General features: G+C 37.6%; 2 protein-coding genes and 1 long non-coding RNA gene across 8 annotated transcripts in view; 1 reads left to right on the forward strand and 2 right to left on the reverse strand.

Moving 5' to 3' along the window:
- limd1a (LIM domains containing 1a) overlaps positions 1 to 26,374 on the forward strand; it is a 179,417-nt gene that overhangs the window by 23,241 nt on the left and 129,802 nt on the right. Inside the window, exons 4-8 of one of the 4 annotated variants that reach the window (NM_001440999.1) lie at positions 1,320 to 1,382; positions 1,771 to 1,901; positions 4,592 to 4,643; positions 8,405 to 8,473; positions 10,552 to 14,381. In NM_001440999.1, the coding sequence (NP_001427928.1) occupies positions 1,320 to 1,382; positions 1,771 to 1,901; positions 4,592 to 4,643; positions 8,405 to 8,473; positions 10,552 to 10,686 (450 nt within the window). In that variant the 3' untranslated portion in view covers positions 10,687 to 14,381. Of the gene's footprint in view, positions 1 to 1,319; positions 1,453 to 1,770; positions 1,992 to 2,272; positions 4,644 to 8,404; positions 10,522 to 10,551; positions 14,382 to 26,374 lie in introns of those variants that run through there. The other 3 variants (XR_015510560.1, XM_087286003.1, XM_087286004.1) reach the window with 3 other exon arrangements.
- LOC141378138 (uncharacterized) lies at positions 4,197 to 7,709 on the reverse strand. Of its 2 annotated transcripts, none has more exons than XR_015510815.1 (3): positions 7,609 to 7,709; positions 7,264 to 7,377; positions 4,197 to 6,543 (listed from the first exon to the last, which is right to left on the reverse strand). It is a non-coding gene; the product is annotated as an uncharacterized LOC141378138 (long non-coding RNA). The 2 variants fall into 2 exon arrangements; XR_015510816.1 differs by having other exon boundaries at positions 4,775 to 6,543; positions 7,228 to 7,377; positions 7,609 to 7,685.
- Positions 18,370 to 25,782, reverse strand: LOC137487864 (uncharacterized). 2 transcript variants are annotated; one of them, XM_087286431.1, is made up of 8 exons: positions 25,141 to 25,782; positions 24,238 to 24,487; positions 23,235 to 23,464; positions 20,960 to 22,244; positions 20,396 to 20,628; positions 19,945 to 20,278; positions 18,991 to 19,217; positions 18,370 to 18,724 (listed from the first exon to the last, which is right to left on the reverse strand). In XM_087286431.1, exons 1-8 carry the CDS (start codon positions 25,373 to 25,375, stop codon positions 18,465 to 18,467), a joined length of 3,054 nt encoding a protein of 1,017 aa, XP_087142557.1. In that variant the 5' UTR covers positions 25,376 to 25,782; the 3' UTR covers positions 18,370 to 18,464. The 2 variants fall into 2 exon arrangements, with proteins under 2 accessions (XP_087142557.1, XP_087142559.1); XM_087286433.1 differs by having other exon boundaries at positions 24,238 to 24,484; positions 25,141 to 25,521.

Consider the following 26,374-nt stretch of genomic DNA (forward strand, 5'->3'; position numbering starts at 1 on the left):
GATCGCTGATTTTTAAAGAAAACTGACCTTAAACGCGCCGGTTTTTGCATTGCAGTTCGCCAAAACCGCTTAACCCAGGTTACTGGCAAATTAAAAGTCCCATTAGCATGCTTCAGCACGCGCATTTCAAAATAAAAGTCTGATATAAGCAAAATTAGTTAAATATTAAACTTTTGTTGTTTTTTTGATCTCACTCTCTGCGACCCACTGGGTCGCGACCCACCAGTTGAGAAACTTTGCTTTAGACCATGTGCTTATATTAAAATAATGTTGTTGCGTAAATGTTGGTTGAATTGAATTTATTGAATTGAATTTATTGAATGGGATAGCCCCTTGAGATGAATCATCTCATTTTCGAGGGGGTCCCTAAAAGTTCACAAATCAAACACATCATAAAGTACATACACTTGACAAGACAAACAATCAAACAAGCAGCACACTCCACCTGAAACACTTCCCATAATCCGAAGCCTAAATAAGCAACAACATCTAACCAAAAGTACAAACAATTTGATATGCAAATAAATAATAAACATTTAATTTAATTTTGAGCCAAATTTAATAACATTCGCAAGTTCTTTCCAGAAGAGAAAATAAATTAGCCCTAAAAAGACGAAGTGATTTAATTGATCTAAAAAAGGAAGGGAGATTGTTCCAGTCGAAAGGAGCTTTGTATCGAAAGGACCTGCAGCCACTTTCTGTAGAAATTCTGGGAACCAAAAAATAATTCTGTTGCACATGACGAAGCGAATATGATGATGTAAATGAAACAAAAACAGCTTTAAATAAGAAGGGAAATTAAAGTAAACACATTTAAAAAGAAACAAATACCAATGATACTGTCTGCGAAACTTAGATTGAAGCAAACCAAGTGTTTCGGTTCAGCTTTAGCTGTGGGATAGGCGTTGTGTTAACAAACACCTGAAGGTTTCAGACCAACACATTGATCAGATTGGGTGTTTGATTAGCAGTGCCTGACCTATTTTTGTTAATGCTTTATGTTGTTAATTTGAGGTTTTATTTTTCCATTTTTAAGACCTGCCAAAGATCAGATATGTTTTGTGTCCTGACATGGTTCTAACATTATTGACTTAATTCAGTAATTTAGATGCATATTAGATTACCCACAAATAAAATTCACATGACTTTGAGCATGTGTTTAGTGCCAGTAGAAGTGGAGATGAAACACATTCCTGACTCTGAGTTTTTGTTTATTGAATGTTCTTTAGTTGATGATTGTGTCTGAGCTGTAAATGTTGTGTGGTTTAGTGATGAAATGAATGAGAGTCATCTGAAAGCTTTCTTCTTGTATTTTACAGTACTCTGGCTTCCAGCAGTCTGCTGACAAATGCAGTGTGTGTGGACATTTAATCATGGACATGGTGAGTGTGATGAAGCACACTGCATTATTCATGATATCACACCACTGACAGTCAACTGGAGTTTAAAAGAGCTGCTTGGGGTTAAATTCGTCTTATTATGTAGTGCTCTTTACATTGATTAGATGTAATGAATTCCTCATTTACCACTGGCCCAGCAAGCATTTCATTGTGTTAAGTAGATGTTCAAACATCAACGTCTCGGCTAAAACAAGGCTTAATTTTTGCTAAAAAGTAAATATATATATACAGTTAAAGAAAAAAAAGGTTCGCCCAATAGTCTGGCGACACTTCTGGAGCCACTTTGACACAAGAGGAGACTAATCAGATACAGAAAGTGTGGCGCTGTGTGTGTTGCGTGTTAGCATGTGAACGCGTTGTTCCTCCTCAGATCCTGCAGGCGCTGGGGAAGTCTTACCACCCAGGCTGCTTCCGCTGCGCCATCTGTAACGAGAGTCTGGACGGAGTGCCTTTCACTGTGGACACCGAGAACAAGATCTACTGCGTGAAGGACTACCACAGGTGAGCTGGTGTAGAGCTGCAGGTCCACACACACTGTAAATAAATAGATGATGTATCAATCAAAGTGTTTCTGCAGACTGTTTTAATGATGTGTGTGTTTATAACATGTAGAATTAATTCACTTTACCATTAGAAGCTGGTTATTTTCACACACTGCTGCCACACAACTGGGTTTAAACCCAGAATATAAGTGATTTTTGCATAATAGATGCATAATAGAAGTGAACAGATGCATAAAGTGAGCTATAGAAATTTCCTTCAGCTGATTGTAGATGTGTGCTGTGAGGAATTCTCCGAATGTCTTCCACAGGCATTTTCCTAGCAGTAGCTTGATGTAATGCCATTTTATAGTGAGTTTTATTGCTCTTGAGTGTGTGTGTGTGTGCATGCGTGTGTGTGCAGATTCTTCTCATGCATCCTTAGCCGTGAGCGGTGAAGTGAGCCACGATTACTGTTGCTCCCAAACCTCAGTCAGTCAGGTGGAGACCATATGGAGGTTAAATCAAACAGTGTTTTTCCACTTTGTCCTTCTGGGATTGGAGTGAATATACGAGCCAGCACATCTTGAGTCTAGTCCAGTCTCTTTGGCTGCATATACACTGCAGATCTTGATGGTCAATTCTAATTTTGTGACTGTATGCGATCTTTTTTTTTTTTTTTTTTTTGCTGACCCGCTTACATCTTTTAAAAAAAAGTGACTCGTATCCGATTGCCAGCATTTACACAGCACACAGCAAAGGCGCAATGACCAGAAAAAAAAGAGCGGGCGCTGACTGACAGCTGTTAATAAAAGAGCACTCTTTTCTCCATTCCTCTATTTAGGCCCCGTTTACACTTGTGCGTTTTTGTTTTAAAACTGTGTTTTAGATGAAAAATGATCCGCCTCCACACTAGCGTTTCACCTAGCGTTTCAGAACATATCTCCGTCCACACTACGCCACCAAAAACGTATATCACGTGACCATTCGCGCACTCTGGGCATGCGCGTTCTAGTATAAACAGGAAGCATGTGTCTCACTCGGCATTTGGTTATTGTTAGTCAACAAACGCCGGTTGAACAATGAACGCAATGGCAAAGAAAGCAAGAGAGGTATTTTTGTAGACAGACGATGAGGTCGAGTTGTTACTAAACGTAATAAATGAGTAACTGCACAATGGCGCCTGAAACAAACAATAGTGCAAACAACGCTCCCATTTCTGTGTCTGTGTTGTTGTTTACAGTGAAGGCTTGGTCTTCCGGTAGCGTTAAAGCCATGTGTTATAGTCATGTGATAGGGGCTTGAGAATAAGGGAAGGATATGCAATGACACAAAAGCCCCAATCAGGTAGTGAATCTCAGCAGCCCCGCCTCCGTGTTCAGATGTCTTCGTTTTCCCCCATCCACACTGAGACAGAGCAGCAGCGTTTCAGAATGAAAACAGCCTCTGCAGCGTTTCCAAAACGCTCCGTTTTCGACACTCGTAGTGTGGACGGATGTCGTAACCGTTGCAAAACTTATGCGTTTTAAAACGAAAACGCATTAGTGTAAACGGGGCCTTAATCTGTTCACAGGGTTACATTTTTTATTTCTTTTGACAAGCTGTTTTACTATAGTTTATGACAGAAAAGTTCTCATTTTGCCATCCTTCTTTAATCTAGGCCTTTTTAAACCAATTGCAGGGTTTCTGCGGGGTCTTAAAAGTCTTACAGTTTTTCTCAGTGGCTTTGGTGCATTTCTCACAACATCATTTACAACTATTTACAACAGTAATGCATTTCTCAAAACAATTAGTACGAACTGCAAGACATAGCTGATAACCTGCAAAAGCATGTCACTTGCTCAAAATGGAGAGCTCATTCCCCAAAAGCAAGTATTGATGTCAATGAAAGTGTCAGTGTCATCAAGATGAAAAGTGCTGACACCATTGTTTATGAACAAGATAGTCAAATGGCTGTCATGCTTTCATTCGTTTTCTTTTTGGCTTAGTCCCTTTATTATTAGGAAACCCACGCGAACACAGGGAGAACATGCAAACTCCACACAGAAATGCCAACTGACCCAGCCGAGGCTCGAACCAGCGATCTTCTTGCTGTGAGGCGACAGCACTACCTACTACGCCACTGTGTTGCCGCTGTCATGTTTTCATGATGATGTCAATTATTTCCACTGCAATAGTCTGATTTTGGTGACTTTCTAAAAAGGCTCAAGACAGCTCTGTATACTATTTGCACAGCCATTTAAAAAACTAGAGTAAAGATAGAGCTCACTGCATTTAGTGAGGTATCTGAGCACAAGACACTGAATATGTATGTTTCACATTTGTACTGCATTTGCTCTTTGCAGTTCTACTTTATTCACAGCATTGTGCAAAAGAATAAATGCACCCTTATTTACAACAAACTTAAACTTGCCCACCCTAAAAGAGCTGCATAATATTTTGACTAAAATCCTGATTCACTTGTTGGTTCAGATTGATTGCAAGAACGTTTTAATTAGCTCTGAGAAAACCTTGAGCGTAATCAAATTGCAGAAAACACTTTGATATTTGACTTAATGCACTGACATTTTTAAATGTAGCTGAAGTACCACTAAACATGTTTTTGTACACCGGGTCAAGAGTGATCCTGATGCCTTTCATCTTTTCTTTAATGGAGGACTTTCGTTATTTCTTGCTCTTTGTGATTTCTCATCTTTCTCTTGTCATCTTCAGGGTTCTCGCTCCTAAATGTGCAGCCTGCAATCAGCCCATCCTTCCCTCTGAGGTAAGACACATGTAACATAAGCCATTCACCCTTTACAAACTTCTCACACTGAGACCGACTTTACAGAGACCCACATGACATGCAAGAAGAACAAAACAATGAATGAAAGAATGAATGAAGTTCCTAAAACTAGGATAGGTGACAAGACTTTTGTCAGGTAATTTATGTATTTACATATTTATTATATCACAAATGATTAAACTGATTTACAGTTTTTCTAGTTTGCTTTGACCTGGTTAAAGAAACTAGGTTCCTCTTCATTTTCATTATCACTATCCCAGCAGAGCAGAGGACAGGTCTTGCAAATGTGTAAACCCTTTCTCATTGGGTTGACACATTTTCCCCACCATTTTTCCAAACAGTTAACACAGATGTCATTCAAGCAGTCCAAACTCCATTGTTTTAGTTTTGGTAACCAAACAGAATCCATCTATTCCTAACTATTAAAAACTACCAACATCAGTATGAAATCACTGAAGCACCGGTTTGACACTCCTTCACACAAATCTTCAATTAGCCATCATTCTGCAAACCTTATTAAAACGATGGAAGGTCTGTGTTGTTCTGTGCCAGCATTGATGGAGGAGGTCAATATGGCTTTGTCCTAACTGGGCTATAAGAAACAATCCTTAGCGTTTAGCCTTGTTTAAGTCAAAAATTTTATTCATAATAGTGTTAAAAAGGTCTTGAAAAGTCTTAAATTTGACTTGATGAAACCTGTATAAACCCTGTGGAATGAGAGGGCAAAGTATAGGTAAGATTCAGATTGTATGAATTAGATATAGAGCTGTGATTCTGAATTAAGCTCTTCTCAAATAGAGAAGCCTCTAGGTCATCAGCATCTTAATTCCTTTAAAGTTTTTCATACATAGATGAAAAAACATGAGCATTATTTTGTATTTATGCATGTATACTCCCAATAGTTTTGACTGTATATTAGTTTACATGTGTTTTCTCTAATATTTACAGTATTTTATTACTTTTGTCTTTTTTTTTATATACAGTATTTCAGTTTTCAGCCACAGTTTGAAAAATGTCATGAATTCAATATATATTCAATCAAAGCACATCTTATTCTTGATCCAATTCTTTGCAAAAAGGCGAATTTGACAGCCCAAATAGAGACAACAAATGCCATTGGCTATAAGCTACAATGGCAAGCAATGGTGGTGCATTTTGAGTTCTGTATTTTGTATTTTGTTGTGCATTGTGTAATGATTAATTGAAAGAGCTCTTATACTTGTTTGCAAGTTGTGTAGTTTGAAGGTAAAACTAGCTTTTGTTGCATATGTTAAATGTTTTGACACGATATGTGCCTTTTGCAAGCAAAATGTGTCATTTTGACCATGAGTGCCGCTGTTTAGGCCTGTGTGTTAACTGTTTTGAAAATGTGGAGTTTCAGTTGACAACTGCATCCAAGCAATCGAGAAAAACTGTAACTGAACACAATTTATTTTTATCAAGAGAATAAAATCATATTAATCATGCACATGCTCTAGTACAGGGGAGTCCAAACTCGGTCATGGAGGGTCTGTGTCCTGCATAGTTTAGCTCCAACTTACTTCAACACCTGCTTGAAGCTTTCTAGTATACTGTACCTAAAAAAACGAGCCTAATTAGCTGGTTCAGGTGTGTTTAATTAGGGTATGAACTAAAATATGCAGGACACCAGCCCTCCAGGACTGAGTTTGGGCAGCTCTGCTTTAGTACATCTAGGGTAGTTATAAATCCTGCTCACAATTTACTTAATATGGCGGAAAAATGAATCATCTCTAGTAAAACAGGAGAACTAAAAAAATAGTTTGCATGATTTTAAAAATAGGAATGAGTAAATCATGCGCAAGCTCCAGTAATTCGTCAAGTTCTGTCGTCATTTCCTCAATCTTCACTTGTCACAGGCCTGTTTGATTTTGAACACAAAAGAAGATATTTAGAGAAATATTTACAGAAACCTGTAATCATTGACTTTCATTGTATTTGTTTTTCCCTCTACGGAAATCAGTGCACTGCAAAAAATGCTTTTCTTACTTTGATTTTTAGTCTTGTTTCTAGTCCAAACATCTAAAAATTCCTAAATTAAGAAGAATTTTCTAGACAAGAAAAACATATTGAGAAATATGAGAAATTATCAGAAATAATATGCCAATAATATTATTATTAATAGAGTTTTTCCTTAAAACAAGTTAAAAATCTGCCAATGGGGTAAGCTAAATAATCTTACGTCTAAAGAAAAAGCAAGATTAATTTGCTTACACCAGTGGCAGATTATTTTGCTTGTTTTAAGGAAAAACTCACTTAATATTGGCATATTATTTCTCAAAACAAGATAATATGTTTTGCTTGTCTAGAAAATGCTTCTTGATATAAGAAATTTTAGATATTTAGACTAGAAACAAGTCAAAAAATTTAAGCAAGAAAAGCATTTTTTGCAGTGTGGTTACAGGTTTCTTAACATCTTTTTTGTTCAGCAGAGTAAAAAGAAACTCATAAAGGTTTGGAACCACTGAATTTTTAATTTTGGGTGAACTTAAGACTTTAAAATAAGGAACTAAATTACATTTTTTTTTGGATGTCATGCTGAGACCTGGCAGCACGGTGGCTTAGCGGTTAGCACTGTCACCTCACAGCAAGAAGGTCGCAGGTTCAAGTCCAAGCTGGGCCAATTGGCATTTCTGTGTGGAGTTTGCATGTTCTCCCCGTGTTCGCGTGGGTTTCCTCCAGGTGCTCCGGTTTCCTAAATTGGATAAAGTGTATGAGTTTGTGTGTGTATAGGTGTTTCCCAGTACTGGGTTGTGGCTGGAAGGGCATCCGCTCTGCAAAACACATGCCGGAATAGTTGGCGGTTCATTCCTCTGTGGCGACCACTGATAAATAAGGAACTAAGCGGTATGAAAATTAATAAATTAATGCTGAGATCTCTACAACTACAGCTTCATGCACTATCCAGAACATTACATTACGTTACCTCCTTTAGGTCTGTTACTGAAGAAAATTCTCTCAGCATTGATGATGGACTGATCACTACTAAGTTAAGGCGTGAGTAATTTGTTAAAGCCCCTGCTCTCTATAATTAGAGACACGACCCCAGAGGCATGCAGATCTCTGACACCGTCATGAGAGGCTTCAGTTCAGAGCCAACACATTGAACTGCATTATGAGAAACTCTCGGATCATGGCCCAAGTGGAGCATGAGAACAGTTCACAGCTCAAATCTCCACATTAAAACAACAGTATACTGTGTTATCAACCTTATTCCTAATGTACGAGTGGCTGCAGCCTTTGGAAGGTTTTTGGCTTGACACTTCTGGTCTGATTCAGTCATTCATTCATTTTCCTTTGGCTTAGTCCATTTATTTATCAGGGGTCACCAACATTCCAGCATATGTTTTACGCAGTGGATGCCCTTCCAGCCGCAATCCAGTACTGGGTAACACCCACACACTCTCACATTCACACACACACTCATACACTACAGCCAATTTAGCTTATTCAATTCTCCTATAGTGCATGTGTTTGAAATGTGGGGGAAACCAGAGCACCTGGAGGAAACCCACACCAACACGGGGGAGAACATGCTCCCCACAGAAATGCCAACTGGCCCAGCTGGGACTCGAACCAGCAACCTTCTTGCTGTGAGGCGATAGAGCTAACCACTGTGCTACCTTGATTCTAGAATCTGAATCAGGAGAATCTGTAAATGTCTTTTGTTTGGTTATGGGAGTGATGTGTGTTGTCATCTCATTGGTTGTTTACTGTCGTAGGGATCGGATGAAACCATTCGCGTGGTCTCCATGGACAGGGACTATCATGTGGAGTGTTACCACTGTGAGGTGAGTTTGAAGGCGACGCTACTTACTTTCAAAATAATAGTTAGTTGTTTAGCGGTCATCAGCATCTTTTTTTTACTTTATTTATTTATTTATTTTTTGTCGAGTCTACCAAAAAAAAAAACACACAATATCAATAATTTACACCTTTTTATTTTATTTTTATTTTATTTTTTTTTTACAATAAATGTACACACACACACACACATTAATAGCAGAGGTCTTTCTTGAAAAAACTAATCGTATAAATCAGAGGTGTGTTGCATTCCTGATCAATTAATTAGAGGATCCCAGTTTTTATACAATTTTTCAGTGGAACCTCTTAATGTTAACGTAATTTTATTTAAATATATAAAATAGACATCAAATCGTCTAACCATGAGAGTCAAAGGAGGTTTAGAAGACCTCCAGTGTAATAAAATCCGTCTCCGGGCTATCATTGACACAAAGGCTAGAACATTAGCATTCTTAATTGAACGGTTATCCAATAAAGCAAAGTTGAAAATTGTAGAAAAAAGCATCAAAGAAAGAACTCCAAAAATTTGCACAAGAAAAAAACATGTTGGTATGATCAACAGGAGCCAGAGAGCAGCTATTACAGCAAACATCCACGCCTGGGAATGGCTTACCTAATTTGACATTCGTTAGGTGAATTCTATGAAGAACCTTAAACTGAATCAGACTCAGTCTGGCACAAGAAGAAGAGGAACTAACTCTCTCAGCAGCCATTTTCCACCATTTCTGATCCAAACCAACTCAAAGTTCTTTCTCCTATTGATGCTTAAACAGGGAACAGGGCTTCTGCGGGGTCTTAAAAAGTCTTAAAATTCCTTAAATTTAATAATCAAAATGTAAGGCCTTAGAAAGCCTTAAATTCACTGAAATCATGTGTTGTAGGTCTTAAATAATTTTAAAAAGGTCTTAAATTTCCTATGTCCATGTAAAGCTATCCAATCTGACCAACACCCATCTAACCATTAACATTCCATCTCGATAAGCGTTTTACCAAAAGTTTATTTATTAACTCTTATTTATTAACTCTATTTACCAACTCTGTTTATATTTATATGTATAAACATATGGTTTAATTATCTTCCTTGCAAAATTAATTTTCGATGTTTTTTTTTGTTTTAACTGGGCTATAAGAAACAATCCTTAGCGTTTAGCCTTGTTTAAGTCAAAAATGTTATTCATAATAGTGTTAAAAAGGTCTTGAAAAGTCTTAAATTTGACTTGATGAAACCTGCATAAACCCTGGGGAATGAGAGGGCAAAGTATAGGTAAGAATCAGATTGTATGAATTAGATATAGAGCTGTGATTCTGAATTAAGCTCTTCTCATATAGAGAAGCCTCTAGGTCATCAGCATCTTAATTCCTTTGAAGTTTTTCATACATAGATGAAAAAACATGAGCATTATTTTGTATTTATGCATGTATTCTATCATCTTTGCATCAAATTACAAAAAACTAATGACCGCTTGTGTGAGGTGTTTGCAATTCAGCATCTATGGACAGTAAATCTGACATTATTCTCTCTTCTGCTACTGTAATCAGTCTCACACTATTTGTTTCCTTCTGAAAGTCTTGATAACACCATGGTGGAGTTTTTATTTTATTATTTCAGCAAATAGCATTGTAAATAATGATTTCTTGTGTTCTCCCATTCACTGCGCTCTGAGTTTACCAACTATGACGATTTCTGCTGCTGAGAAACCAGTAAATGTGAAAAGGGTCCACACACCTGATGCATTTTAACCAGCACTAGAGCTCCATTTTGAGGGATGCAAACGAAAACAGTGGTCCCCACATACTTCCTGTTTTACATTTTTAATTTCTACAGCTTCTGAGAATCCAAAAAGAGGCACATATTGATAAATAATGTTATTATAGCTGCTTTAACAATCAGTTATGATTGAATTGCATTCTTGTTACAGTTATGAAATAGTTTGATAGCAAGCAGGAAATGTTCATGGACCAATGACACGACCACATTAAAACGATGTATAAATGACTGATTTGTTGGCTTTGGTGGTGATGCTGTAAAGCTGTTTTGCTGAAGATGTGAATGTTTTTTCTTCAGGACTGTCAGATGGAGCTGAATGATGAAGAAGGTCACCGCTGTTATCCTCTAGACGGACACTTGCTCTGCCACGCGTGTCACCTAAAACACATCGACCCCCAGTCCACAGCAAACAACTTCCACACTCACTTTTAGACATCTGCACTGCACAAATACGCTTTTCTTATGTAGATTTGTTGTCTTGTTTCTTGCCCAAATACCTCAAAATTCCTAAATCAAGAAGCATTTAATTGACAAGCAGAACATAATGTCTTGTTTTAGGAAATAATGTGTAAAATTAATGTGAGTTTTTTTCTAAAAACAAGATTATTTTGCTTGTTTTAAGGAAAAACTCACTTTATTTTGGCACATTACTTCTGAAAATAAAATAATATTTTATGCCTGTCTAAAAAATAATTCTTCATTTAAGAGGTTTTAGATATTTGGGCTAGAAACAAGACAGAATCTAAGAAAGAAAAGCATTTTTTGCAGTTTGACGCCCTCCTGTGGCACTTCACAGACAATACCAAAGATGCTCCGCTGGTGCAATACCAAATTCAGTCAAGATTGCGTTATAAATGTGTGAGATACAGTGGATATAAAAAGTCTACACCCGTGTTAAAATGCAAGGTTTTAGTGTTGTAAAAAAATAAAACTAGAGTAGAACTTTTTCCTCACACCTTTAAGGCAATACTTTGTTGAAGTAAATAAAAAACTAAAATAAAGTGGTTGCATTAGTGTACACACCTTTAAGGCAATACTTTGTTGAAGTAAATAAAAAATAAAGTGTTTACTGTAGTTTCATTTTTATACAAGACAGAAACCTTGCATTTTAACAGGGGTGTGTAGACTTTTTATATCCACTCTCCATCATTATTATATTACATCATTTAAGAAATACTTCTATTTATATTTTATTATTTTATATTTAGCTTTTCCATTATTATACAAATGCTGTACACGATGAGCCGCTGGCTTACACGGCAATATTGCTGCAGAGTTTTTTGTAAATATAGCAACTATTACGAAACCTTTAACTGAGTTTCTCCAAAGCCAAGGAAGAATATATAAGCTTTTATTTAAGTTTTACTAAAGGTGTGCTCGGTAATTGTATTCATTCTCTTCTTGTACTGGTTTATATAGCTGTTTTATTATTAGTATTATTATTTTGTTTTGGTGTACTGATACATGTACAATACATAGTCAAGCTCAATTTACACCAACAGATGTTTATTTGGGGTGTAATAGATAATGTACTTCACGTTTACCAAATAGACATGGCTATTTATGAATGTATATTTATTATAGTAATATAGACCCAGTTGCATGAAAATTGGGTATTAAAATCAGTTAATGTTCTGTCACACTTCAAAAAAATGGCTCCTCTCTGAGTTTTTGTCTTGTTTCTAGTCTAAATATCTACAAATTCTTAAATCAAAAAGCATTTCCTTGTCAAGTAAAAAATATTGTCTTGTTTTTAGAAATGATATCTCAAAAATAAGTGTGTCTTTTTCTTAAAACAGCAAAATAATCTGTCAATGGGGTAAGTCAAATAATCTTTCAAAGCGAAAACAGGGTACCCCCGGGACCCTCCTAATTAAATTCACAGCTTTTTAAGACCTTTTTATTACCATTTCAAATGAAATTTAATGCCTTTGTACCCATTCCGACAGAAGTATGAGGGGAAAATGTAAAATCTGTATAAATTTTGAACCCTAGAAAATAATTATGTACAAGTGACTACTTAAATTGAATAAAACATTTTTAAAAGCACACACACACACACACACACACACACACACACACACACACACACACACACACACACCTGTAACAAGCTGTCTGTATAAATCCACACACACATAGACACAAAGCACCAAGCAAGCAACAAAGCATTACGCTCTCTCTCATTCACACACATAAACACACACACATATGCGCGCTTGCTCGCTCGGGAGCTTAAGTGCCAGTGAAAGACTGTCCAGAAAACTCCTGCTATGAAATTGAGCACTGTTTCTGTTTTTAAGCAGTTAGAGCATTGTAAATACTCGCGCTCGCCTCCCTCGCCATAGTAGCGTAAGTTACAGCGACGCACTTTCTGCTATGACGTGGAGCGTGAGTTGCACTCAGCGATACGCTGCATGATTTTTAATTAGCCTACATTAGTAACAGGTCATTTTGTTATGGTATGAACTTTAATCCTAGGGAAGGCAAAAATAAATAAATTATTTAAGATCTTCGTAGCGAAATCCAAGACTTTGTATACCAAATTCAAGGCTATTAAGGCCTTAATTTGAGATTATCAAATTTAAGACTTTTTCAATGCTTTTCAGACCTCACGGGTGCTCTAAAAAACAAAATTATTTTGCTTGTTTATGGGGAAAACTCAGTTAATTGTTGCATATTATTTCTAAAAACAAGACAATATTTTTTACTTGAAAAGAAAATGCTTCTTGATTTAAGAATTTGTAGATATTCATACTTGAAACAAGACAAAAACTTGCAGATTTAATTAATTTTATATGGAAGGTTGTTTCCACCACAGTAAAAGTAATAAAAAATGTGTAATTGGGACTCAAAATAGAAAATTTTTACAAAAAATATTTACTTGTAAGTTTGCTTTTCTGTGATCTGTGAGAAATCAAATCAGAACTGCAAAAATAATTGACAACTTTGCAACTTTAAAGGGGACCTAATATGCAAAAATCACTTTTAATCTGGGTTTAAACACTGTTGTGTGTCAGCAGTGTGTGAATATAAGCAGCTTCTAATGGTGAAAATGAATTAATTTTATTCTTTATAATCACACTTGATCAAAACCGTCTGCTGAAACACTTTGATTGACATTCTCCCTTTGTACGTGTCATCAGAGGGGGAAAGCCCCGCCCACTAATGACCATCTCTCCCTCATTAGCATAGAACTTTAGTCTTGTTTTTGAATCTGCCACTATGCTGACACAGGCATTTGTAGCTCCGCCTTTTTTGAAAATAGCTCATTTGAATTTAAAGCCACAGTCACCAAAACATCACTATTAGTTAGGATCAACGCCTAAAGGGGTCAGTTTCAGAGAGTTATCAAACAATATTAGTGTGGTATTTTGAGCTGAAACTACACACTCACACACTCATCAGAGACTTGTTTTTTTATCTTGGGCATAATAGGTCTCCTTTAAACTCAGAATTACAAGGAAAAAAGTCAAAATTTTAAGAAAGATAGGTGCAGTTGTGTTGTGGAAATGTGCTGCCATACATTTTAAATGCCAAACACTTTTCATTTCATTAAACTTAGAAACTTTTCTCACCGATCACATCAGTTTAATTACCACAACATCAATGATCTGTCATTTGACCTTTATTTTCTCACACAATCAGATTAGCATTTTCAACAGCTGTACATTTGTATTCTCAGTAATACCTTTGCGATTTCATCTCCACTGTAAGTCCTGGCAGGTCAAACACATACTTCGACTGACTGGAAGACGAATTACTCTCGGTTTAGTTTTCTTGAGGCCATTATTTCAGATGCATTTATTTTTCCTGATAATTATACTTCTGTACATAGTGTTCTCCATAAACATTGGGCCTTACAGAACATCAGGTGATTTTCCAAGACTGCCATTACTGAAGCCAGGAGTAAAGATCATGTAAATGTGGGAACTTGTTTTGCAAAACACACACCAGATGAAGATGAAATGATCTCGAGGCCATATATGAGTACAGCTCAGCTCACCGTGAAGGACTTGGCGAGTCTGTTTCTGTATTTTGATTGTTTTAAGTTGATTGTGATCTCTATCAGTATTATTTATCCATCTGCTCCAATTAAAAATAGGATATGATGAGGTTATTGGAAATTGTGTCATGCTGGTGATTTCTTAAAATATTGTATGCAGACATGCCAGGTCTGCTTACAATACACACGTTTAAATCAAGGGTCATGTTTTTGGGGGGTTTTATGCAACACAGGCTCATTACGGATATGTACCCAGGTCTACATTTCTGGGGAGAGCAGAATACATAACCGGAGGTACGTCTGCTCGCAGTTTTGGTTTGTGCAAATCCACCAGAGGGTGCTGTGCATGCTTTTTTATGATCTCAAATTTCTTGCAGGTTCTCTTCTCGCATAAATCCAGCAGGCCAGCTTGGTTTATCTTTTTTGCTGTGGTTTTACCTGGTTTCTGGAACCGTTCTTCCCCGGATTCAAACCCTATCATCATGATCAACTCCTCTCCGTGTCCCAAGTCCACCGACATACACAGCGAGCTACTGGGCAACTGGTAAAAGCCAGTGGAGGTAAGCGGAACACAAAAAGGAACACAAGCCATCAGTAGTGTCATACCGCCTCGTAGCATCCATTTTAAAGACGAAATGCAGCCAGACGTACCTGTGGGTACATAATTAGAGCTCTCCAGAAATATAGACAACGGTACATATCCACAATGACCCGGTGTTGGTTTATATGACACGAGGACATATATGAGAAGCAATTTTGCTTACTTTTATGATTTAATAGCCAATCAGTCCATTAAAAGTGCAGAAGGTGATCTGCCTAAATGCTAACCGGTTAGCATGATATCTTTGAAATACAATACCAATAATGTAATGAAGCTGACAATACATCTTTAAAATCACTGGAATAAACGATTCAATTAAATTATAAACTATTTTTCAAGAGTTCACACTTAGCTGAGGATTGATTATAAAGCATGTTTGGCATGCTGTCCTGGGAGAGAGCCCTGAGCTCAGAAGATCCTCGAGCTGCAGGGTTTCCTCACGTTTGTAAGGCGAGAGGGGAGTTTGAGCTCAGGTAGATCTGGAAAGCTCCCCTGCTGATAGTGATCGCTCTAAAGAGATAACTACTTACTAGGAGCATAGTGCCGATTTGGATTAGTCAATTAACTTAAGTTGCATGTTTTGGGATGGTAAGAAGAAACCGGGGACCCCGGGGGAAACTCACGTGAGCACGGGGAGAACGTGTAAACTCCACACAGAAATGTCGGCTGGTTTGGTAATGACTTGAACCAGTGATGTTTTGCTGTGAGGCAACAGTGCTAACCACTGGCCCGCCTGCCACCCATCTAGGAAAGGAGGAGGAGTAGGGGTGAAGGGGGATTCTTCAAAACAAAGATGGCTGTCATATGGAACTTAGGGTATTTATAGTGGCTTAGCAATCGTCTGATTGGTGAATCGTTAATTGAATTATTATTATTATTTCCTTTATTTAGCCAGGAGATCACATTGAGACAGTACTGTCTCCTCTTCCTGTGAGACCTGGTCAAGATGGCAGGCAGCACATAAAGTTTCACATAAAGTCACAAAAACACTACCACAAAGTTACAATTACCATTCATAAAAACATCAGATCATTAAAAACAATTACAAGTGGCCTTTAGGATGTTGTGTAAAAGGTGTTTAAAAGTACTCAGAGTCGGCAGTGTGTTAAGATTGAGCCTATTTTGCAGGTCATTCCAAGCTCTGGGAGCGTAAACGGAAAAAGCATGTTTGCCAAGTTCTGACAGGGACGAATACATGAACCAGATCTAGTGTGTTGGTTATTTGTGTGAAATGTTAACAAATTAGAAAGATAGGATAGTAATTTACCTAAAAGAGCCTTTAAAATAAATAAGTACGATGTAATTTTCTCCTTTGATATAAAGATAACCAGTCTAAGGAATCATACAAATGACAGTGATGTGTTCGTGAGTCTGCACCTGTGACGAAGCGTCCTGCTGCATGATCAACAGAATCTCGTTTTCTTAGTAGAGTAGCTGCTGCGTGCATATAAAGATGATCACCATAATCCATTATAGACAGAAATGTACTCCTTTTTTACGGGCTTTATAAGGAAAACAATTTTTTGATCGGTATAAAAAACCTAATTTTGACTTTTTCAATAACTTGTCAATGTGTATATCAAAGGCTAATCTCTCATCAATCCAAATACCTAGATATTTGTAGAAGCTAACTCTTTCTATTTGAACACCATTCAGAGTTGTGATTGTCTGGTCTGTTAACTTAGTGCGGCCACGGCTAAAAAATGCAAACCAGCTGCAAGCAATCATAAGCATGCGATCCTCTCCAAATTAGTTTATAGGTAATCTTTACTTAAACAGTTATTTTAAAAAGCAAACACAATTTTACAGTGTGTACTGTATTTTTGAATAAATAAATGCAGCCTTGGTGAGCAGGAGAAGCTTATTTTCAAACATTTAATAATCATACTGACCCCAAACTTTTGACCGGTAGTGTTCATACATATATATTCATTCATTTATTTTATTTATGGCTTAGTCCCTTTATTAATCAGAGGTCGCCACAGCGTAATGAACAGCTCCCGAAACTCTTTTCCCGATCTTTCTGAATGAAATGCCTACTTTACTACATCCAATCAGCTCGCAGTAGATGAAACAAGCTGTTTGCTCCTGTTTTTCTTGGAGCTGTCACAATACAACAAAAATGGTTGCAGATACTGCTTTATAGGGACGTATATACAGTTGAAGTCAGAATTATTAGCCCCACTTTGAATTATCTTTTCTTTTTTAAATATTTCCCAAATTATGTTTAACAAAGTAAAGAAATTTTCACCGAATGTCTGATAATATTTTTTCTTCTGGAGAAAGTCCTTTTTGTTTTATTTCGGCTAGAATAAAAGCAGTTTTAAATTTTTTAAGAACCATTTTAAGGTCAATATTATTAACATAAAAACATCTGTTAAAACCTGATTAACTTATTAAAATTAATTAAAGTAACACAAAACATTTGCTGAAACCTGATTAACTTATTACAATGAGTTAAAGTAACACAAAAACATTTGTTAAAATCTGATTAACTTATTGAAATTAGTTAAAGTAACAATAAACATTTGCTGAAATCTGTTTTTCTTATTAAAATAAGTTATAGTAACACAAAACCATCTGTAGAAACCTGATTCACTTATTAAAACAAGTTAAAGTAACACAAAAACGTGTTGAAACCTAACTGCTACCATGTCAATATGGAGCAAAATCTCTGAGGAATATTTCCAGTACCTTGTTAAATCCATGGTACGAAGGATTAAGGCAGTTCTGAAGGCAAAAGCGGGTCCAACCCAGTAAAGTGTACCTAATAAAGTGGCCGGTGTGTAATAACATATTTGAAATTTCTAGATATTAATATTTACTTTTAAAGACTCAATATGGACTTTGGAAAGGATACCGCATCATTGACATCTTATGTATCAAACAGTGTTACAGGAGAGACTGACCTGAGTAACCTAATATAGTCTAAAACAGAGGTGTCCAAACTCGGTCCTGGAGAGTTTAGCTCCAAGTTACCCTAATCAAACACACCTGAAGCAGCTAATCAAGCTCTCACTACATATAATAGAAACTTCCAGGCAGGTGTGTCGAAGCAAATTGTAACTGAACTATGCAGGATAGTGACCCTCCAGGACTGAGTTTGGACACCCCTGGACTAAATGACTTCAGAAGCTCACTGTAGTTATTTAGTACTTGACAAAACTACTGTTCGGAGGATTTCTGTACTCATGATACACACGCTCATTACAAATATGTTGTTCATTTTCATTTCAGAATAGTTTTAACAGATGATATTGATTAAATTAACCCAGAATGCTCTTTAAAATTCAGAACCAGACCCAAAGTGAGATAATGTTGTTTTATTGCCTTATTACAAGACTGAGTTTAAACTAACTCATTTAAACGCAATGAGACCTGTATATAAATGCTGAGTAAGCTATTTTACTCATGAGTAAGTATACTCTATATTTGTAATTATGCAGTAATTAAGTCTCCATAATCTTCTGGTTGAACTTTGTCAGCTGAAAACTGGTCAGAAACACAATTGAAGCAAATCTTTCTTTATTTTTCTCACAATGCACATGAACAGAAGACAAACAGACATGTCAACACCATATTTACATATTTACATACTGCATGTTACGTTAGATTAAGTCGTAAGATAGCTTCGTAGCAGGCTGTGCAGCAGGGTCTACACTCGTTCAATTTGCGAAGCTTTGCGAGGTCCAGATTCAACATCACCAGCTGGTTCAAGTAGTCCCTGCTTATCCACATGCGTCTCCTCTCCAACAAAAACTCGAATGCTTCTTCCAGCTTCATGCGCTGGTGGATCATCAGATATGCCATAAAAAGCACGACGGACTGGTTTAAGCCCTCGCTGCAGTACAGCAACACCTTATCTGAGGAAATGCAGAAAAAAAGACGGTCAAAACAAGCTCATTCAACTAATAACACAGCTGAAGTCACAATTATTCAGTTATTAGAACTATTATGTTGAGAAATGTGCTGAAAAAAAATCTGCTTTCTGTTAACAGAAACAACAGGAATATACAGAAATAACAGGAATATACAGGAATATACAGGGGGGCTAATAACTCAGGGGGGCTAATAATTCTGCTTCAACAGCAGATGAATATTGCATGTGTGTGTGTGTGTCAACTCTTACTCTTTGTGTCACTCAGGGCCTTGTGTAGGAATTCTGCTGCTGGTGAAAAGAACTGTGCTATGTTTGGCCAGCCCTGGACTCCGAATCCTGAACGCACATTGTAGTAAGTGATGTTCTTCTTCTGGTAGTAGTCCTTCCATTCCTCTTCCTCTAAGGACAACGGCACAGCGTTCACAATGTGCGTGATGTTCATCTTTTTCAGTTTGACTTTGTTCCTCGCTGTTTTCCTGCACAAGAACACAACAACATCCTCAATTTCCCTTCACTTTCACTGACTGAAAAGCTGAATTTACAATGAAGAACACACAGCGCTCACTCTGGAGTTCTGTAAATCTACAAATGCTGAATTTAACAAAGTTTACAGGAGCTTGTTATTTTTTAATAACGCAGATTCTGAACAGTTTTCAGCATTTTGTGCTTTTTTTACTCCATCTGTCCTCAAATCTGTAGTCAAATAGTTTGAAGTAGTGTGGTCACGATACTGGGATTTCAGACTTTGATATGATACCTTGACAAACATCGATACCCTACTATATGATTTTCGATACTACAAGTTAAAAATATCGATATTTGGTACAAGTTTCGATACCAAGGAACGAGGAAGTAGTATGTCCCAAAGCTTGCATACTTTTAGGGTGTAGTATAAGTATGCGAATTGGGACGCAACAACTGACTGAGCACTGAGCGAACAAAAACCAGCCTCAGACAGTATTTTACCAGCCTGAATTTGAGGACTGAATTTGATTGCAGGTTGACAAGCGGAATAAAATGGCTGGGAGAAATACCCTAACCACAACAACATGATAAAACATGACTTAAAAACATTTACCCTGACTTTTAATGTCTGCAATAGATCTTTTAAAAACTCCATAACTGTGGGAATTAAGCCCGGGTGAAACCCTGCATCATTATTTGACTGTATGCTTTGCTGTTATATGTGTGTTGTAGACTTACTCGTCAGCTATGAAGACATTGGGCCAGACTTCACTGACAGGAGTCCAGTACTGGGAGGGTTTGACGGTACGAAGGTACATTTGGGAAATGATCTGAGGGTGGTTTATGTCGACCGATGAAAACTCCGGCATCAAACCCGGCTGTTGCTGCTGATTGTGGTGACAAGCGAAGACGACTAGCTGCGTCAGGAGGTCCCTGCTCATTCTGATGTGTTTACGATTTATCATATGGCTAATGGCCTTCGTCAATGTTTTTCCGTGGTATATCATCAGATATGGCACCACGAAAAAGCAGGCGTGCCTCGAACCCTGTTGATCCTGCACCAGCAGCTGATCTGAGAAAAGAAAGACACAAAACAATTGAACACACTAGAACATGATATTAATACACTGTGTGTGTGTGTGTGTGTGTTTGTGTGTGTTTGTGTGTGTGTGTGTGTGTGTGTTCTTACTCTCTGGGTTGCTCAGAATCTTGTGCATGAGTTCTGCCACTCTGTAGATATGACAGCTAAAGTTAAACGGGTCATCGTCTCTTGAAAACACGTTGTGGTAGGAGATGTTCATTGTCTCGTACAGCTTGGCCTGTTTCCTCCTCAATGTATCTTGATTTGCCAAAATGGGTAAAGTGTTCAGGACGTGTGTAATTCCTCTCCTCTTCAGTGCAACTATATCCATTGCCCTTTTCCTGCACAAAATCACAAACAACTTTCATCAGCTTTCTATACGGACTTACAATGCAGAAACATATACAGACTCAAAGGAAACCTCTTAAGTATCTTCAGTAACCTCTTACAATATATTCAGCTGAATTAACTCATTCATTTGTCACTAATCCAGCTCCACAATATATTTTATTTCCGGCAACAAAGGCTGGAATGTCAAATAGACAATGTGGGACAGGGAGAGCTTCTGAAGTAATCACTCTCTTGAAGTAACCTACCCAACACTGTCTCCATTACCCATTTAAAGCATCACATGACTTTGTACTATACATCATGAATGTGTTGCAGACTTACCAGCTTCCAACGTAGAGGTTGTCGAAGACTTTACAGATGGAGACCCATTTCTTCCTGCTCTCCAATTGTTGCTTGTCCAGGTTGGAAATATTTTGGGTGAAATGCAAATGCAAGAGTGAAATCTTCTCTTCCATTTGAGGTTGTGGTTGAGGACCACTCAAGTCAGAGACACACAGCTCCCCTGAATCAACGGCCTTAGGTTCGGGTATATAACCGCTCGGACCTGGGACCGGTTCTGGATAGGGCTTTAAAGCACACTTATCCAGTTTGGAGCAGGCTTCAGTTTTGTGTATGTGTGAAATCTTCGTGACTGGTTTAAGACCGTACGGCTCACAAACATACATTTCCTCTGAATCAACTGCCTTAGGTTCGGGTCTATAACCGCTCGGACCTGGAACCGGTTCTGGATCGGGCTTTAAAGCACACTTATCCAGTTTGGAGTAGATTTCAGGGTCGTGTATGTGTGAAATCTTCGTGACTGGTTCAAGACCGTACGGCTCACAAACATACATTTCCTCTGAATCAACTGCCTTAGGTTCGGGTCTATAACCGCTCTGACCTGGGACCGGTTCTGGATCAGGCTTTAAAGCACACTTATCCAGTTTGGAGTAGACTTCAGGGTCGTGTATGTGTGAAATCTTCGTGACTGGTTCAAGACCGTACGGCTCACAAACATACATTTCCTCTGAATCAACTGCCTTAGGTTCGGGTCTATAACCACTCGGACCTGGGACCGGTTCTGGATAGGGCTTTAAAGCACACTTGTCCAGTTTGGAGTAGACTTCAGGGTCGTGTATGTGTGAAATCTTCGTGACTGGTTCAAGACCGTACGGCTCACAAACATACATTTCCTCTGAATCAACTGCCTTAGGTTCGGGTCTATAACCGCTCGGACCTGGGACCGGTTCTGGATCAGGCTTTAAAGCACACTTGTCTAGTTTGGAGCAGGCTTCAGGGTTGTGTATGTGTGAAATCTTCGTGACTGGTTTAAGACCGTACGGCTCACAAACATACATTTCCTCTGAATCAACTGACTCCACTTCAGGGTCTGGTTTATCGGCAGCAGAGTTGCTTCTGTTCTTCGCTGCGTCACTTTCAATTAAGTGTCGCTGCTCAGCGAGGATTGTTAATTTCCTCAAGAAGTCTCTGCTTGGCCTGATAAATCTCTTGTGTGTCACCAGATCAATGGAGTCCTCTGGTGTTTTGTTGTGGTGTATCATCAAATATGCCAGGAAAAGTGTGGCGGAGCGGCTGACGCCCTGCAGGCAGCACACCAACACCTTATCTGCAGGAACAAAGAGAGAAAGATCAACACAAACGTATCGCTAGCACATTTAGCACTGTAGGACAGATGGAGAGATGGATAGATAAATACTGTCCCCACAAGGATAGTAAACCCAGAAATTTCTGACGAGGGAAGAATATTAATAATAAAAATTGCTCTAAATGATTAAACTGGAGCTGTAAAAATGCAGAAATGTTTGGGTAAGTGCACTTTCTATAAAACACACTGAAATGCTCATCTGGAGTGTTATTGGAGGTTATTAATAAACTTTTATGACTTAAAGAAACAAATTGTACGTTAAGTTCTGTATTGTATTCGTGTGTGTGTGTGTGTGTGTGTGTGTGTGTGTGCGCGTGACATTGCTCTATATCCCCAGTTTTTCCAAAAGCTAATCAATCATACAGAATTAGCTGTTGTTTTGTAGAGAAAGTAAATATGCTGTTTACTGTAAGTGTTTGGGTGCAAGAAATAGAAAACACAGTTTTATGAAACTCTTCCATTGTTCTACTGTAAATATAGTATTTACAACAGTTTAATGAGAGCTCCAGCGCACTACCGCACTAATGACAGTGACTGGAGAGACTCTGATAAATACTCTAGTGTACTTAACTGTTTACAGAGTAATGTTGAGTTTTCACTTCAGTAAACTCTGCTGTATTGTTGCATAATAGACCATATAAGTGTAGAAAACAGCAGTTTCGACTATTATTTTATATTACTGTAGTACCACAGAATCACCAAACAGATTAATTCTGTGAAGAACTTTACAATAGTTAGAGTTTAAAAACAGCACAGTATTTACTGCTATACACTATAGTACTCCTGAATTACTGTAGTATTTGTTTCATGCGCAGTATAAAAGCCTTTACACCTATGAAATGTCCTCACAATTGCCAAAAAACAAACCAGCATTCGCTGAAAACAAACTCAACAATTTGGCAGTGTACAACACAATGTTGGTTCAGTTTGTGTGTGGAAGTGAACTCTTACTCTGTGGTTTGCTCAGGGCTGTATGAATGAAGTCTGCCGCTGGGAAAAAGTGTCTGGTGACATCAAACCATCCATCATCGTCTGCAGACAGTCTGAGGGAAGTGATGTTCATGTCTTTGTAAACCTTTTCCCATTCATTTTTGGATGTTTCATTCTCCAGCTCTGGTGCAGCGTTCAGGAGGTGTGTGATGTTCATCTCCTCCAGTCTGGCTGGGTCTCTGGCCGTATTCCTGCAAAAGAACACAACAGCCTTGATTAGTCTTCATTAAAACACTCTTACTCTACAATTGTCCAGGGGTGCGTTTCCGAAAACCATCGTTAGCCAACTAAGGTCGCAAGTGTGTTATTACAAACATCATTTGTTGATTTGACGTTTCCCAAATCTGTCATTCCAACAAACATTCGCAAACTGATTCGCAAACTTGTGCACTTGCAACTACATCTCTGGAGCTGTAGCTAGAAACCGTTCCTGGCTGTGTTCTATTTTCAGTTATCCCCCCTATGCCCTATTCATTTAGAACATTCTAACATGTAAACTTGGAATTATTAAAAAAGCATTAAGGTCATCTCTCTTAGCTGTAATTTGCTTTCAAAGTATTTTTACAGTTCAGTTTTAGCGATCTTCATGTTTACAATTGCTCCCTTCACAGTGCACTTTGAAAACATTGATGTCATTTTGAACACAACCAAAGCTAGTTTTGATTAAAATTAATATTGCATTTTTTTCTGAAATGTGTGTGTGAGAGAAATAATGGGGTTCATCTCTTAAGAAGTAGCTCAGATTGCCCAATACAGTCTACAACTGAGCTGTGTTTGATTTGTCTTCATAAGGCTGCAGTATGTTTTACTATTAATTACTGTTTAATTGGTATTAAAGTCACCATGACATTTAAATTTGCTCTTATTTTTTAAACTATTACCATTATTTATTAAATCATGCACCGCACAACATTTGTTACTCATTTCAGGACCGCTTCAGATGTGATGTGTGTTGCAGACTTACACATTTCCTATGAAGACGTTGGGCCAGACCTCAGTGACCGGTGTCCACTTCAGAGCGCATTTTTCCAGGCGGTCCTGCAGGCGGGTAATGCGTTCAGGATCTCTGGGATTAGGGACATCAAGTAATTCTGGATTCGGCTGTGATGAGTCCCTGGTTTCTCTGTTTCTCCGAAACTTTGCCTTCACAGCCTTCCATGCCCTTCTGAAGAAAGACAACACACGGTTGCTCTTCTTCACTTTGGTCTTTCCTACTAACAGACAAAAACAAAGAAACAAGTTATTAAGACATGTCTGAAATGAGTATATGAACATAATAATAAGCACCTGTTAATAACAGTGTTTCACCAAAAAAGCCTCAAAAGTGACTGAATGTAGTTTGATAAAAACAATATCTGCAGTTTTGTTTGTTTGAATGTTTATATTGAAACTGTCTGTGATTTTGAAGGAAGGGTACAGTGTTAGTTTGGACCTAGCATGATTAAACCTAACAAGGGCAAGACCATTACAGACATACTTATAAACACTTTACTTAATACTATACTTAATATACTTAATACTATACTTAATATACTTTAAAATAAAACTAGTACTATTGCTGTGCCTCTTTTGGGCCTTCATTTATATTCCTATACAAACATCTACATTTCTATAACAAGTTCAAGTTTGGGTTTCACAGATATAAAAACTACACATGATTAATTAAAGATATTTCAAAATATAGTGAATAATTGACGTTTACATGTATTTTATCATCCATTAAGACGACCTACAGTCTATATATGTGTTCAAATGTGTTAACTAAACATATAAGACGCCCTGTAGTGAAGTTTATACAGCTCAGAGAGCCTGTGTTTGTATTTATGTGTGACAGTAATGTGTTTAAGATGCTCTTTTCGACATTTACCGTTAGGGCTGATGCTCCGGGCGGCAGCAGGAGAGGGGCCGAAGCCGCCCTCAGCCTGAGCCTGCCCGGCTACGCCATCTGCTGGATCTTGTAGATGTTCGACGTCCAGCGAGGCCGGCATCACGGCGTTTCTTCTAATTAGGTTAGTCATGATATTTGTTTTCTTACACACTGTGTTAAAAACGCGTCGACAAACTGTATGGATTTCTTCACTACGGTGAAACTCTGCGTCCATTTAGTCTACACGACAATTTTCACACTAATGGCGTTTTTCGCTCGGTTACAGTCAGTAGAACTCAAATTCCGAACGCGCTCCATGGTTGCCACAGCAACGGAGTTACGTCATGGCGGAGACCCGCATTTTAAAAAATGCATCCATTCACTGATCGATCTGTCATCAAAATACATCATTACAGACGATCAATTTAGCGAGTTTTACATCACACTATAATACGAGATACTCTTTAATGTTAAAGTCACCAAAGCAGCCGTTCTTAGTCCCAATTATTGTAATAATATATGTTTTCTGCTAACTTGCTAAAGTGAATTAGCTAGCGCTAGCTACAATATGGTGCACCGAGTTGGATAATATGATAGGCTAATATTGCAGCATGCTAATAATTTTTTTCCCTTTGAGAATTCTCTTTGATAATGTGATGTCGCACTGACTGTGTGTGAATTAACTGAATAATAATACACTTTGACCTGACTCATAAATTGTGTTTCAGATTGCTTTAATGGATGTTGGGTTATTAACTCTGGTAGATTAACGTACATTAGGTCCATTACATTTCAAGCCTCTGCTCAGGTTAATAATAACAGACTAAAATGTGAGATGTCTTGTTAAATATCATTTTAACTGAAGTGGAGAAGAGCTTCATTACTGCTCTTTAGTAATGTGTTGAGAATAAAATATGGTCTAAATCATTGGTCACCAGCCTTTTGGAAACTGAGAGCTTCTTCTTGGGTACTGATTAGTGTAAAGGGCTACCAGTTATTAAATAACACATTTAATATACTTTTAATTATATGTTATTATTAATAATAATATTGATCTTTGTGAAGACATTGATCATGTTAATGATTTCTCACAGTAGTTGTCAACAATGATTTAACAAGTTAGATAAATAGCAATATGCAACACTTCATTTGTCTGAAATTGTTTTTAAAGTTTTTTTTTTACACAGTATATAACTTAAAGTAATTTTCTAATTTACACCAATGCAAGTGTGAT

This window comes from Danio rerio, chromosome 16 (assembly GCF_052040795.2).
Source record: "Danio rerio strain M-AB ecotype USA chromosome 16, GRCz13ab, whole genome shotgun sequence".
In the NCBI taxonomy this organism is placed as follows: domain Eukaryota; kingdom Metazoa; phylum Chordata; class Actinopteri; order Cypriniformes; family Danionidae; genus Danio; species Danio rerio.

What these genes read in the sequence shown, in the direction of transcription:
- LOC137487864 (XM_087286431.1), bottom strand. Translation starts at nt 25,375, where the DNA reads ATGGACGCAGAGTTTCACCGTAGTGAAGAAATCCATACAGTTTGTCGA. An exon ending in AACGTCTTCATAGGAAATGT is followed by an intron (nt 23,465 to 24,237) that starts GTAAGTCTGCAA and finishes GTTCTTTTGCAG; the next exon opens with GAATACGGCCAGAGACCCAG. An exon ending in AATGTCTTCATAGCTGACGA is followed by an intron (nt 19,218 to 19,944) that starts GTAAGTCTACAA and finishes GTTCTTGTGCAG; the next exon opens with GAAAACAGCGAGGAACAAAG.